At 37.6% G+C, this 15,216-nt stretch overlaps 1 protein-coding gene across 13 annotated transcripts in view; it reads right to left on the minus strand.

The window, feature by feature from the left end:
• The window catches only part of ZNF536 (zinc finger protein 536), a 451,836-nt gene that overhangs the window by 252,823 nt on the left and 183,797 nt on the right, over positions 1 to 15,216 (minus strand). For all 13 annotated transcript variants that reach the window (XM_090062633.1, XM_090062643.1, XM_090062642.1 and 10 more), the window contains one exon: positions 2,146 to 4,317. In XM_090062633.1, coding sequence (XP_089918759.1) covers positions 2,146 to 4,315 — 2,170 coding nt within the window. In that variant the 5' untranslated portion in view covers positions 4,316 to 4,317. The remainder of the gene's footprint in view (positions 1 to 2,145; positions 4,318 to 15,216) is intronic.

Here is a 15,216-nt window from a genome sequence, read left to right on the forward strand (position 1 = left end):
CAATTTTAAATAACTACTAACACAGAGAATAAAATTCCAGTGTTGCTTCTTGGCTCTAAACACAGGAAAAAACTTAAACAATTCAAGAAATGAAGTAGAACATTTTGGAGTTAAAGTTTCTAGGCCACTCAGAGACTCTACCTATCAGGTGCCACAGCTTTACTTCAACTGATTTAAATTGATGTTAGTTCAATTTCATTCAGAAAGCCCAACATTTCTCTTTTATATATATATCTATAGATAGATAGATAGATAGATATAAACATATCCTTAAAACACATATACATATATGAGTTTTAAGGATATGTTTTAAATATCCTCAAAACTTTTCTAAACAGCCCAACAAAGGTTCCTGTACAATTCAGCTAAATGATTTAAGGATCACTTACTTCAAATCCTTTTATAGCCATGGTCTTTATACTGAAACAAAGGTGACATTTTATATATGAAAAGAATAGCAGTTAGTTTTCTTTTCTTAAGGCTCAGAATTTTCAAAAGTAAAATTTGGAAAAAAATGATCTTCTCTAGTCGGACATATTTTCAATCCTCTTAAAACAATCTGAACAACTATATATAGTATGAAATTAGCTTTTGCCTGTTACCCTTCTTTCTACATAGAATTTTTTAATGTGTCTCACCAGCAATAAATTGTAAACGAGGCTATGACTCTAGGAGTAGACAGTGTGTTTCATGGGTATTTAAACAACAGCATTAAGTACTATAGGAATCTGTGGAATGTGGAGTGCAGATTTATGTGTCTTAACAATTTCTTTACTGGTTGGTAATAGGCAGCAAACTAACACTTTATTTTTGTATTAATTTGGCCTTAGAAGTAGAGTATACTGGTGCATGACAAGAACAACAAAAATAAACTGGCATATACTTAATAACTGTAACAGTGAATTGCCTCCAATACTAAAATATTTATCGAAACTGGAAAAAAAAAACTAAAAAGAATTACCCTCAACAGCCTGCTACCAGATCTTTAACAGTGGGCAATGTAATGCCTTAAGGTACCTCAAACTGTCTTTCATTTTCTAGACTTAATGGCTGATTGCAGAAATCAATGTTGCCATTAGTAACAGAGTATTTGTTATGGCATGATTTCCTCTGTTGTTAGGCTTGCAGAATGATTACAGTATTAGTGAGGTGCTTTCTTTATAAAGGGCTGAAGATATAACTTTCAATTTACTATCCATTAGTAAGTGACTTTGGAAATATAGATGAGGCCTGAAATCTTACCTGTTATTACTTGGAGATTTTATTTCAGCAGTCATAGGCTAGTAACTTTAAAAATTGTACCAGGAAGCTCAATATTTTATAGACATCTTCAGTGAAATATTATCTGCTTTGCTATTTTATACACAGCAAGTTAACATGACATACAATGCAATTAAAATGTTTCAGTTCAATTTCTCCTTTTCTTATACTCTCAGATACACATGGATTAAATGGACATCTGTATGCATGTTAAAATAAGCATATAAATTAAAAGGATGTCAGAAAAGTTAATATTTTAGAACTATTTTGCTGTAATCAGTACAGAATCTTGGAAATCTCAGCAAGCAGCTCAGCTAAATGATTCATTTGATAGGGGACAAGGAGGAGGATGCATCTCTCATGGGGCTGGTAGCCACACCACTTATTCAGCACACCTGCTTCAGCTGCCACTCAGAAAAGCAGCTTGCTTCACCCTTCCACTTGGAGGCAATGGAAGGGGTCTGGGAGAGCAGGAGACAGAGAGAGGGGGAGAGGGAGAGCGAGAACAAAGGGGAAAAAATGAACTTCAGAGCACTGGAAAAGGAGGGTCCCCAAAGGTGAAGGGGTCCCCATAGGTCAAAGCCCAGACATTTTGCACTGCTACCTGTAGCATGGCTGAGGCAATAGGCGAAAGGCCAGGAAAACTATCCTTGAGGGAAAAAAACATAAGTGCAATGAAAATTCAGTTTTAAAGTGTAGGGGAAAGTAAAAAAAGACCTAAGCACAATTAAAGGAGACTGCAGGCTGGAGTGTATAACACCAAGTCACTGCAACTGATAAGGAAATTGCACGTGGGAACCACCCACAAAAAGGGTATAACTTAGATTATTTAACATATAGCTTCTAGCTTCTCAGTCTACAGTAGTGAAGGATTAGTTAGCATACCTGAAGAGGAAGGTGAGGAAGGATGTGGGCTGTCCTCCTGAGCACTTCCTGTCTGTGAGAGACCCCCACCTACTCCACTTTCCTCAGTAATATTAGAAGACCCTGGTGTCGTCGACCTGCTGACAGACTGAGACTCTTGATCGCTTCCAGACCCACGTCGCTCCTCCAGGCTACCTTGAATGATATCCTCCTCTCCTTTCCTGTCTCTCTTGTGGACCCTGGAGTGAACAACAACTTGGTGGTATGTTCTAAAAACCCTTCCACAGTCAGGGCACTCAGTTGGCTTTTCTTTCACATTTCCATGACTTTGAATATTATAATCAAGTCCCTGGTTCAGCCCATGTGACAAAAAATCTCTACTGCCTTCTAAAGGGTCTAGTTTGTTTGGCAAGTCTCTCTGATTGCCCATTTTAGTGCTGTGAACCAAATCAGCAGGCATTTTCTGCTTAGAGCCATCTGCTCCTACTAACACATACTCCCGCTTCTCCTTATCAAACATAACTCCAGCATTTGCCAAAGTGTCTTCATGGCTGCGCTGTATCTGCTGCTCTTTAGACAAAAAGCCATGTTCCATGGCCATTCCCCTTGCCATAAGCTGCCAGGCTTGATAGCTGTTTACTGGATCCATCTCTGCAGCCTTGGCAGCAGCCTGTAACCTTTCTATACAGCTGGATTTCAGAGGAGGCACCAGATTGAGACAGCCCAATAAAGAATGTTTATCCCCTTCAGCAATACTGTGGCCAATGCCAGAAATGGGTGAAAGGAGTTTCCCCAGGACTTCTTTCTCTTTCATGGGCATATCTCCTTTGTTATAAATCTGGTTTTGTTCACTTAAACTTGCCTTGTCTGGAGGAAGAAAGCCACTTTGCAAACATGATAGGTATCTTGAATACAAGTTCGCATGAGCCTCCTGTGACATACTGCTGATGGATACAGGTACTTCTGGGTCACTAGGAGATTTGTTTTTTACAGATAATTTATTCAGATGGACTTTCATGTGATTTTTGAGAAACCAAGGCTCTTTGAAACGCCTCCCACAAATCTGACAGCAGTGTTCAAAGGAATCCTTGTGCTTTCTCATGTGACCTTTCAGGAACCAGGCTTGGCTAAAGACTTGGCCACATACCTCACAGCGAAACTCATTGGTAGACTGTTCACCATTCCCATTGGATCCCTGGCCTTGCGCCGACTCAGCAGTTATGTGAGCTTTCTCCACATGGCTAATCAACTCCTCCTCCTGTGAGGCAGCAAAGTCACACAGAGTGCACTTGTAAGGCTTGTGCAGGATCCTAATGTGTCTGTCCAGCTCTTCACGCTTCTTAAATTTGCCTTTGCAAAATGTACATCTGAACCCAGCAGTCTGAGCAACTACTTCTTCCTGGACACTGACTGGCTTTGGAGAGGGAACAGGGTTTGAAATATCAGGTGTGCTGTGATTAGCTGGCACAGACAGATTGCAGTTTGCAAGAGGCATTGGTTGTGAATGCTGCTGTGTTTTCACATCAGGTCGTGGCTGCAAAAGGCTGCTTTTCATCTGCTTGTCCCGCAGAATTGCTCTTTCTTCCAGCTCATGTAAAAGCCTGTTTTCTTCTCGGACTCTTCCACGGCCTTTACCGAGGTTCCCAAGTTTGTGAGTACGTAAGTGAATCTTCAGGTTGCCCTTCTGAGCTGCTCTATGGTCACAGTATGGACACTTAAATGGTTTCTCTCCAGTGTGAGTGCGCATATGGAGAGAGAGGATGCTATTAAAACGAAAACGTTTCCCACAGAGTGGACATGGGTACTTTCTGTTCTTTCTAGCATCATCCTCTATATCACTCATCTGAGACATGATCCCAAGGTTTTGTCCATTTAAGAACTGTTGCAGATCTACTCTCCCATTCAGACTGGTGTCCACATCTCTATTGAGCTGGTTTGCTAACAGAGCCATCTGACTGCTGATTGGCTGATTTGCTATGGACACATGACTTTTGTCTTCCAAGGGCACTGATGCCTTCTCTTCAGCATTCTGCCTGTTCTGAAGCTCTGGAAAGGCATGGCTGAGCTGTGAAGTTATCTGATGCAGCTTCTGACTCATTGAATACTGGCCATTAAGTATGGTGCTGTTGAGATGGGCATCAGCTTCTGGTACAGCTGAAGAAACACCAAGGCACAAACTAGCTTCCTCCATCTCTGAAAATAAGAAAATATTTTAGCTTTGTACTATAATAGTTATAAGCAGTGAATTAACTATATCCACTGGCATAACATTTGCATTTTATGTTTTACCTACACATAATAATGCAAAGGAATTAGAGGAGAAAACAGTAAAAAGTATATTATATGCCAATTATACTATACTACTGTCATCGTATTTGTGCCTTCATCATACTGTATGTTTACAGATAGCTTTTCATTAATACTTTAAAAAATTAGCACGTTACAAATTTCAGAATTTTATCATTATAGAGGTAGCATAAGCTTTCAACTTCTTTTTTTCCTGTGATATTGCACCTGTTTACATTTTAAATCTATAGAAAAAGAAATGTTATGCATCTCTTCCAATTCCATTAAAAGAAAGCAAACAAAAAACAAAAATAGACTCCATTTATAACTTTCAGTTCCATTAACCATATTCAATATATTACACGTTCCACAATGAGAAAGATAGTTTTATGATTTGACAAAAAAAAACAAAAACGATAGCATGATATTTACTGGTATACAATAAAACAAGATAATGTTTTGGGAAAAAATAAAGTAAAGGACAAGCTTTAGAACAATAAAAGGGATTTTGCTTTAGTCAACAAAAAGTGCAGTAATATCTCATTAAGCTGATTAGTATGCTGCTTAGAAACAGTACTAGGTGCTGTAACACATGATTATAATCATAAAAATCCTTCAGTGTTTGCAAGTAAGCATTAACGAGGTATATTAAATTTTAAGGAGACTGCGACTAGCAGCTTTGTAAACCTCTGAGATTAAGATTTAACCCTTCTGTTACAAAACATTGTTATTTTGTCATTTTTGAAACTGTGCCCATCAAAATATGCATACATTATCTTCTGCCAAGTCTTTAAATTCATCACTGAGAACCTTCACATTTCAGTACTTATAAAACTTGCAAGATTATAGAGAAATATCTGTCCTCCAATGGCTGAGATATGTGATTTAAGAGACTTTGATTTGTTTTAAAGAGCTCTCTTATGGAACTAGATAAAACCAATTAAAATCCAGGGAAGGTGCTATAGGAAGCCTCAACGAATTTAAGAATTTTAATAACTTTCCCAATATACAGTAATGAGTACAAATTGTACCTACAGTATGTGTATTGCAGAAAATTAGAACTCAAAGCTGTTTGTTAAACACAAGTGCTCAGTGCTGGTCTGCATAATTGTCCATAATAATCTTCTATCCTTGCCATTTCCTCTAGTCTATTCAGGAATAATGCATCTATAAAATTTTATTTAAAACAAAAAAAAAGTTTTACATTAATGATTTTCAACTAATATGAAGTTGTAAGGTCAGTTGGAAACATAATGAAGATCTTTCTTGTTTAGGGATATAATTTGACATTTTCTCCAATATGAAATTATGAGATCCTTAATTTATTTCCAAAAAGCAAATTAAACTTATTCCCAACAAAGGAAATTAATCCATTATTTTTTGGAAAAAGAAATACACTCACCAGGCTTGCAACAAAAGCAGCACACTTAGATGGAGGTGAAGAAAAAACGTTATTTTACTTTATAGTGGCCTCTTGTCAGAAAATCTGGGCCCCAGATCTGGAAAATACTTAAAATGTAACTGTGTTGATGGAAACAGTCCCATAGACTTCAATGGGACCACTCTTACGAGCGAAGTTACATACATGTTTAAGTATTTTCAGGATTGGGGCCTAAGAGAAGCATGGGTGGTCTCCATTGGGAGACCTGTTTAGTTTAGTTTGACAGGAAGATTGATGCTGTGATGTGATGCAGATTTTGTAAGAGAAAGGGGGGAACATATATATGCACATATGTATGTATGCATTACAGATGAACCAAGATGAACCTAAGCCACAACGTTTGTTTGAATACAGTTCAGAACTTTCCAAATTTGAATGGGTTCAGATTCAAGACTTGTATTTGGATATATTTTCTAATTTAGGTTCCATATTACTTATAAATGACACAAACATATGTACATAAAAAATATTTAGCACCTATGCTCTTGTCACTAGTGCTTTACATTCAAACAACTGTGAGTTTCAGAAAACTAAGATTAATTCAAGAGTTCAGCCAGGTTTTCAGAGTAAATTAATGGAATTCCCTGCCCTTTGCTAGATTCAGTATACTGGATCACTCCCGTACAAGAAACAAATAGATGCAAGTTTGGTTTAAATGTATTTTTTAATCACTTGAAACTTCATGGAGCATAGCACTTGTTAAGGCTGCCTGTCAATTAAACCTGATTTGACCTCATCTATCTAATTTCTTCAAATAAGCCATCTTCTGCTTCCTCAAATTTCTTGTTTTTGTTTCTAGCTGAGGGTGTTTTTGACTTCATGAGCCAAGGCTTTTAGAAATACAGGAATTTGAAAATTCAGGGTAAGCATATTAAGTACCTATAGATATTAGTTTTGTAAGAGTCTTCTTAGACGATCATTTTTCTACAACAGCTTGATATATACACTCCAAATTTGATTTATTCAATTGACCTCAATGGGAACTGGTGCCTTTAAGTGGCAGCAAAGCTGGGGTGGTTAATTTTAGCATTTTATGCTCTATCAAAGTTTGAAAACTCTGTCAGTTCCCAGTGGAGTTCATTAATTCTGATGGTTAACCCTAAGCATCAGTTCTAATTTCAGTTGTTGAGTTTGGTTTTATATTTAAGTTTTAAGTTATTTTGTAGCTTTTTCTTTCACAGAGAGTCTTATAAAAACTGGTAACAGTTACAGCTGTAAAGCTGAAAGTCTGTTAGTGATTTTTCCTTCCAACAGTTGTCCTACTCTTATCAACAGGACATATTAATCTCTTCAACTCTCTAAAACAGTCAGCCGTTCTATTCCATGTTCCTGGCTCCTGGTTGCTGATCTATTCATATACTTTATATACTTCCCACCAATTCCTGTGTGCTCTTTGGTATTTTTGGTCTTACAAGTGATTATATGTAAAATTCAGGGGATCTTGTTTAATTCTGTTTTCATTTTTAAGACATTAACTTCATGTTTCTCAATATCTCAGAAACCAACTGAAAGTAACTACATATTTAAATCATGCCATGGATTTTAGAACCCGACTTGCGATTTTTTTACTGGGAAATGCTGCAGGTATGAGTGAATTTTTGTCCCATCCTGTTGCATATAAAATACATAGTCTCATGAGATGGCTACTCTTCAATTCTGAAGCTCTCAAACTAGGATTACTTTACACAGGCTGCAAAACCTGACCATGCAGAAGGTCCCAAGAGGAAAACCAGACCTATACCTTCTCTGGGGAGCAGAGGGAGTTAATTCTGTTGCTCCCCTAACCAGAAGTGCACAGAAAGGTCACAGAAAAGGTACAGTAGCCAAAATGCCATTCTGGTTATTTTATTTTAGCCAAGAAAATGAAGAAAAGTGGCAGAGCAGCAGAAGAAACTGATTTGTGTACAGAATATAAATTACACCTTCCTGGTTCAAGTTAACTCACAGTCCCCCGACATCCCAGGATGCTTTACAGCACTGGGCTGAGCTGTGCTGTCTGCTCCAGCAGAACAGAGTTGGCCCTGCCCCCTGCTCCCTAGTTGGAGCACTGTCACCCTCCCCTATCCCAACAGCACAGGACCCCCTCCCTTCCCTTCACCTCAGTGTGCCAGCTGCTGGAGCAGTGAGCAGAGCAAAGACAGGCAGGGGCTGCTGTGTTCCTGCCAAGCAGATCCCTGCTGGGGTCCTGGGCTGGTGGGAGAAGGGATTTAAACCACACTCCCCTTCCCTCCCTTCCCTTCCTCTCTCCTCCCCTCCGCCTCAGCATGCTGGCCTGGGGTCAAGATCTGGCCATGCCTCCCCTCCTCTGCTCCAGTGGGGAGCAGAGGAAAAGCCTAGCAGCGGCTGCTTTCCCCATCCCCCTCCAAGGTCCCCCAGGGGTCTGGCCACACCACCCTCAGCTTGATCAGGGAGGGGCAAAAAGCCTGGAGCGTTTCTCTCCCATCTTCCCCGTAACCTTCCAGCCACTGCAGAAGGGAAAGGAAGGATCATTTGGGCACCCCCCAGCTTGTAAACTGAGCCATGGCATGCATGTGGCTGCATTTCTGGAATCAAAAGTGAATGTCTATTCACTTGCTTCTCAGTCCAATCTATGCAGTTTAGCCTAACCTGCAGAGACTGAACTGATTCAGGCTTGGGCTTTTTTACTGTCTGTACTTAGCCAAGAGGATAATCTCTGAGTCACCACATAGAATCACAGAAAAGTGGGGCTGAAAAGGACCCCCAGAGGTCCTCTACTTGAACCCACTGTTTGACCCTGCCTTGGTGAGATCATCCCTATCCTAACCATCACATACAAGTCCTTATCTAACCTAAGGGAAGGAGCAGAGGCTCTGTCATGGAAAGAGCCACAGGGTTTTTTTGAATAACAATAAAGTACCTTCTGTAGTTGACAGACAGACCATATTTGGCAATGCCAACTCTATCCAGAAACTCAGATTTGCCACTGTTGAAGCCAGCTTGGCAATGAGAAGACAGTCCAGCTCTCAGGCCATTTTCAACCAAGTCCACAGGAAAACAGTTCCAACTTTGCTGATTTCCTTAATTCTTTTCACCTCCCTTTAACTGCCTTCACTACTGTTTAGTTTCTCAGTGTTGATGATCCAGCTACTGAAACCATTTAGGCTGGTATAGTCCCAACTAAATCTGTGTCAGGGCACTTGCTCACAGTGCCCGGATACTGCTGCAAACTGTAAAATCCCCTGCTATTGAATCTACACTTCTTCCCTTGCCTCTGTACCTCCTCTGATAGCAGATACCATTTAATTCCTTCAGTACTACTGTGCACTTCTCTTCTTGCCATTCATTCTCATGTTGGTACAACCCTTTCTGTAAGAGATCTCATTTTTAGATAGTTTCCTTCATCTTCCTTTCATTCAAAGCCTGAAGAACATGGAAAGTCTTATTAACTGATATCTAAAGTTTATAAAATAATAGGCTTTTTCATATCAATATTTTAAAATACTTAACACCCCCTTGCCTCCCAGAAAAAGGAAATTCTTGGACAGTATTTAGAATCTTATATGTGCTTTTTAAAATTATGTGAAAGGCAGGGATTATATAACTAAAATTTAGAACACAACTGTAATTTTTTGATCCTGCATCAACAGCTTTCTCAGCAATTTACCAGAAATCTGCTGTTCCTGATCAGATGTTTTCAGTGGTCATCACAAACCCTTACACTTCTTATGTAAACTAGACCCTCTCACAATTCACCTGTCAATTCAGATCAAAAAATCTCATCTTATATCTGCAAGTAATATGAAAAAACCATCCTTCTTCATCTGTCATTCTATCACGAGTAAAAGAACACAAAGTAATTAATATCATATCCCTACAAAATGGCTTGGGTTTTGTGTAGCTAAGGCACCATCACCTCCTTTATTCCCCATTGCAGTCCCAAAGGTCAGTTCTTGTCAGTCAAGAACTGACCTTTGGGACTGCAAGTACCATCTATGCACTAAGTTCCCTTCATCAAAACATGTGGGGGCTCATTCTCAGTAATCACTGCTCAGATTTTGAACCTCCTCCCCTTCCTCCACAGCACAAGCAGGGACATCTTTTGGAAGTGGTGGAGGACCTTTTTATTTTGGCAGGCTTGTAGAAGGCAGCGTTAAATTTTGATGCATTTTCTGGGAAACTGTTTTATTGCTGTTACATTATCTGCTTTATGTCTTTTTATTGTGATCCTTATGACCCTGAGCCTTATAGGGGAGGGCAGCATAGAAATCAAACAAACAAACAAATAGAAAAAGTAGCAAATCCATTCTCTCTAGAAACTGCCCTAATATACAAGATTACCCCCCTCATTCATTTCACATACATTGAATGAATCTGTAAGTGTGAGTGCAATGTAAGTGTAAATTGCAGATTATATTACTAATATGTCAGTGGTATAATCGGAAAAACATACTAATTAGGGCTTACTGAAAACAAATCACATCAAAATGTTTTTGACAGAAAGCGAGTTAAATTCTTCAAAAAATTCTGTGCCTCGCACATAAATTCTGTACGTGTAATTTTTCAACTTGTTAAAAAGCCAAATACCAAAAAGGTCTGAAAATGTCAATGTGAAAACACCACTGTTGTATCTCAAAGGATCTGTCATTCAGGAGGCTCACATCCCATTCTTCTTCCTGGGGAAGGTTCTGCAGCCTGACCCACATCTCTCCTGATGTACAATGGCAATAGGGCAAATCTCCATCAATGGGGGCTGGGGGGAAAAGTTGTGCAGTATCATAACAGATACATATCCTGAAAAACAGAGATATGAAACATGCGCCTCACTCAACATTTTGAGTTTTGGGCTCAAAGATTTTGACTGATTTTTTTTTTTTCTGAAAAGTCAAAGTTTTCCACAGCGAGGAAAAAAAAACTTCCATTCCAATGCTAAGCCATTTGTGTAATGTGATATTGCCATTTGTGAACAAGATATGAAAATATTCCAACATCTGTATTTCATCCCTCATACCATCATAGGAAATGAAAGTGAGCTCCCTACTTCTGGAACACAAATTCTCACTCATAGGCCTATGCCAAGCAACACCAAGGACTTTCCAGCATGCACAACAAGTACCACATATGACAAAGCAGGGCTGAGCCCTGCACAAGAAGCAATGAAGTTATGAGATAACATGGGTTTTCTACATGTAGTGTACACACAGTGATTTCTTACTTCCATGACGAGACAACTCCTGGCTTATACAATTCACTTCAAGATATATGCACCAGCAAAATCTTCTCTCATCGTTCTCATAAAAATCCAGTGAGCCATTCAATTGCCTTTGATGGTACTAATAGTTATTTTGATTTCACTCAAATTTTTGCCCTCAAGACTATTTCCCATGATATCAATAACTAAAGTTCTGACTTCAGCAATTTCAATAGAATATACAGATTTTATTTGAGTATATGAAATGGATTAATGGAATTTATAATATTATGATGCCAGAAGTGGCTATCATCACAGACAACATTAATTTAACATGAAAAGCTTGAATTCCTCCTGCTAAAATCAGGGAAAACAACAGATAATAAATGGGTTTAAAACATTCTAAGTCAACAGAATGCACTACATTCACACCAGTTCATTCCTATTGGACAGTGAACACCTACATTTCCTTTTTCACTACAGTACAGAAAATAGGACTTTAAAAACATTGCTGTGTTGTTACTGTATCTCAGATAAGACTAGTTAAAAGATTCACAGCTCAGTAAGCAAATTAATGCTTTACATGCTCATGTGTTCCAATAACATACTCTTTTAGGCCCTCATTCTGGATGTAGTTACAGTTGTGAGTCCATTTGCTCAGATACAGACACACTTTCAGGATTTAACTCTCAGCATTAACCTGCCCACTAGAAATATTCTTGTGTATCTATATTACCAGTTGGTCGATTGATGAATCCTGGATGTGCAAGTACAGGTTGTTTCACTCTCAGTGACTTGTAAACAGGTATCAATGAGGAACTCTGGAATATGTACTGAATTTTTATTAAATGTTGTCCTTATTATTGTAGCTGAAAGTGTTTAACTAAGGTTGTTATAAGCATAATACACTCCTGTTAAGAAATACAGAACACCAGACTACTGAACCTTTTCAGGGTCATTAAACAGCTGTAAACATTATTACAAAAATAAACCAGAGATTTCATGCTTACATTTTAGCCCAGAGCTTGGTGTGCTGAGCAAGTACATTTTTTTCATCTCTTACAATCAACGCTGGTGACATTTGGGCATCCAAACAAATTACATCACAAATATTACCGAGGTGGGTAGGATACTGAGTGGTTTATTTGTCAGATGATTAATATATAAACTGTAGGGCAGTATGGTTGACCTATTCTTCTTTGCCATATATGCAGTCAATACTAAAAGACATAACTTGAAATAGTTAAATTTTAACATGAATGTATATGATGTGGGGTTCATTTATATTTAATATGATCGTTATGGTACTATCCAATCTGATAGAATGTAATAAACATAAGGCCATATTCTCATTGCATTTATTCTAGTGTAAAATTAGAATAACTTCATTTACTCCATTGGTGTAAGTGGGAATCTGATCCTTGATCCTTAAAGATTATTTCTAATAGGCTAGGATTAAGAAATATACATTATGTGAGAGATGGGAAAGAAATGGAAACCAATCTCAAAAGTCTCTGAGATTGATATTAGCCTTCCAATACTTAACAGTCAAGAGAAGACAATATCTGGCAAAACTACAGATCAAATTGTAATACTGATATTAAGCAAATTCTTCATTACTTTTAATAGGAAATTCTATTGAAATGATTGCATGATAAACCCCTCTGTTTTCAGTGTAGTTTTCATACCTTAAAAAGGTTAGAATAAGGACTTTCAAAACTACCTTAAAATCAATTAATTAACAAAATAGAAAACATTGATTAGTTTATGTTGCTTTCATTTTCCACTGGGAAAGTCATTTGGTTTCTAAAATACTGTAGGATACTCTCTCTCTAGCTTGCATGTCATTTTGAACCTTCACTGGTGAGTAAAAGATAAGCCGTAAAAATAATCTTTATTTTGTAGCCCCTGTGAAGTGAAAGACTAAAAGCCATTTGAAAATGCAGTCTACAAACTACAGTGACTCATGAGACTTTGAGAAGAGGAGAAGCATTTATAAATCTCACTCAAGATTAAAATAGAAAGATTAAAAGAATGCAGACAAGCTGTTTACTTTATTGCTACTTCACATGTGACTTAAAATCTCTTTTTGTCATATATTTATTCTATTTTATTATCAGTATATTTAAAAAGTGGGATCTAAACAAGTGAGAGATAGAAACGGTGCTGAAAGTTCAATAGCTCAACCACATTTTTAGAAATCCTGTTGTAATTTTCCATCTCAGGCACTAGATACATCAACGATTATTATTTTTAAACTTAGAAGAAGACGTTCTTATTTTTTTTTAAATCTCAATTGATGACAAGACCGAAATAATAGGGCATTCAAGATTCCAATTTGAATCTCAGTATTTGGAATCCTCAATGATCCTGAAGTTTCTGTTATTTTGGAACCAGTAGTCTTTTTTTGTATAAACGTTTTAACTTTTACTTAATTCAGAAAGTGAAAGATTGTTTTTATTTTCTCTAGGTTGAATGATTTTCTGCAGCATATATCTAATAATTCACTTGAATTGATTTATCTAAATAGTGTCCACCTCAAATAGAAAAGCCTTAAAATTAAACTTTTAATAATCCCACTTTAATCTTACATTGTAAAAATAAAAATCCCAATACTTTTTGAAAATTTTATCAATTTTTTTTCCTTCACTGTTTTTCAGACATTTTGCAACTAGAGGAGTTTGGTGTTTTGAATGTTCTATTATCATCTGAGGACATTATGCTAAAATGATTCCGAAAGAGGAGTTGTGACACAAATCAATTATATTTTTTTAACATTATATATATTACAGACCCTATTAATCCTCCACCCCTGACACAAGCAAACTGCAAATGAAGGCACAGGTAGTTTTGACTAGGTCAAGACAGTAGGATCAGACCCCATGTACTTATAAGGATGATAAGGGATAAGACCACAGAACTCAGTTCACCTACATTTAGAAACAATTTAAATCCAAGAGCCACTGACTGCAGTCCTATGTTGATCATTTTATTTCCATTTCAGAGGGGTTTAGAATTTGATCTTGTGCAAAACTAAATACAATGTAAAATGCACATATGCAACAAAGATCAAAGCATGAATGACTGTGAAATATTCATACAAGACAGCCCAGTGAGATTTTGTTCACAGGGGCACCTGTCAGGAGCATAAGCTTGGATAGAAATCATCAAATAAGTACACAAAATCATTACTAAAATCCAGGCATACAATCAGATAGTCAGTTGTCTGAAACTACTGGATTGTAGCCAACATACTGGCTCAACAGACTAATGCTTTGGTCTTTTCAGCTCCTCAGGGCCCTAGTTCAGTTCCTCCTGCTACTGGTCAGGTCAACTGTCTGTACCTGGTGTTGACTTTCTTGGCATTTAATGCTAGGAGTGAAGCAAAAAAAGCCTGAGTCCATCAGTTCCCTTTGACCTGAGCTGCAGAAACATCTGCTGGTTGAGTCATGAGCTGCTTGTTGGCCAAGTTTAACAGTAACCGATCCTGTTGTGGATCAGCTCTCTCAGCAGTAGGTGTCACTGCAATAAATAGATGGATTTCTAGGGACCTAGATACACATTCCCAATGAAAATGCATAAACAGAATATCTCTGAGCAAATGAGGTGTTTCAAAATAGGTGAATTATCCAATGAGATGATCATTTTTTCCCTCTGTATGTGAAAAGCAGAAACATTTGTTTCTGGACAAAGAAAACTGCAGAAGTGGGATTGCCAGCAAAAAAAAAAGAAGTCATTTTGCCCTTTAGTCTTGTGTCACAAAGATCCTTTAATTCACATTAATCACCTCCCTGCAATCCCAGTTCTATTAAGAAAAGGACTGTTATAGTTAAACCTTTTTGAAAACTCTCTCTAACAAATTAAGCAATTTTCTCTAGTGGAACAAAAGACCTAGTTATATTGAAAGACACTATACGCTCAACTGTAGTTTTAGGACTTAGCAAAGATCACAAGGTTAGCCTATTTTATAACAAATTAAAGAGTACATAAATCTATATGAAGAACAAGGAAAAAAATACTTAAAATGGCTCCAGGAAAAAAACAAACAAAAATGACTGCTCATTTATAGATTTAATTAATACTAGCACATATTTTGAAAAAGCTGCAACCAATTTATGTTTGAAACAGAAAGTGTTGCATGCCAAATAATGCCACAAACTCATCTGAGGCCACACACTATTTTGTGCTGTTACAATAAAATGGTTTGTGGGGTTAT

The sequence above is a fragment of the Crocodylus siamensis genome, chromosome 9 (genome assembly GCF_052110815.1).
Source record: "Crocodylus siamensis isolate JL-2025a chromosome 9, ASM5211081v1, whole genome shotgun sequence".
In the NCBI taxonomy this organism is placed as follows: Eukaryota; Metazoa; Chordata; order Crocodylia; family Crocodylidae; genus Crocodylus; species Crocodylus siamensis.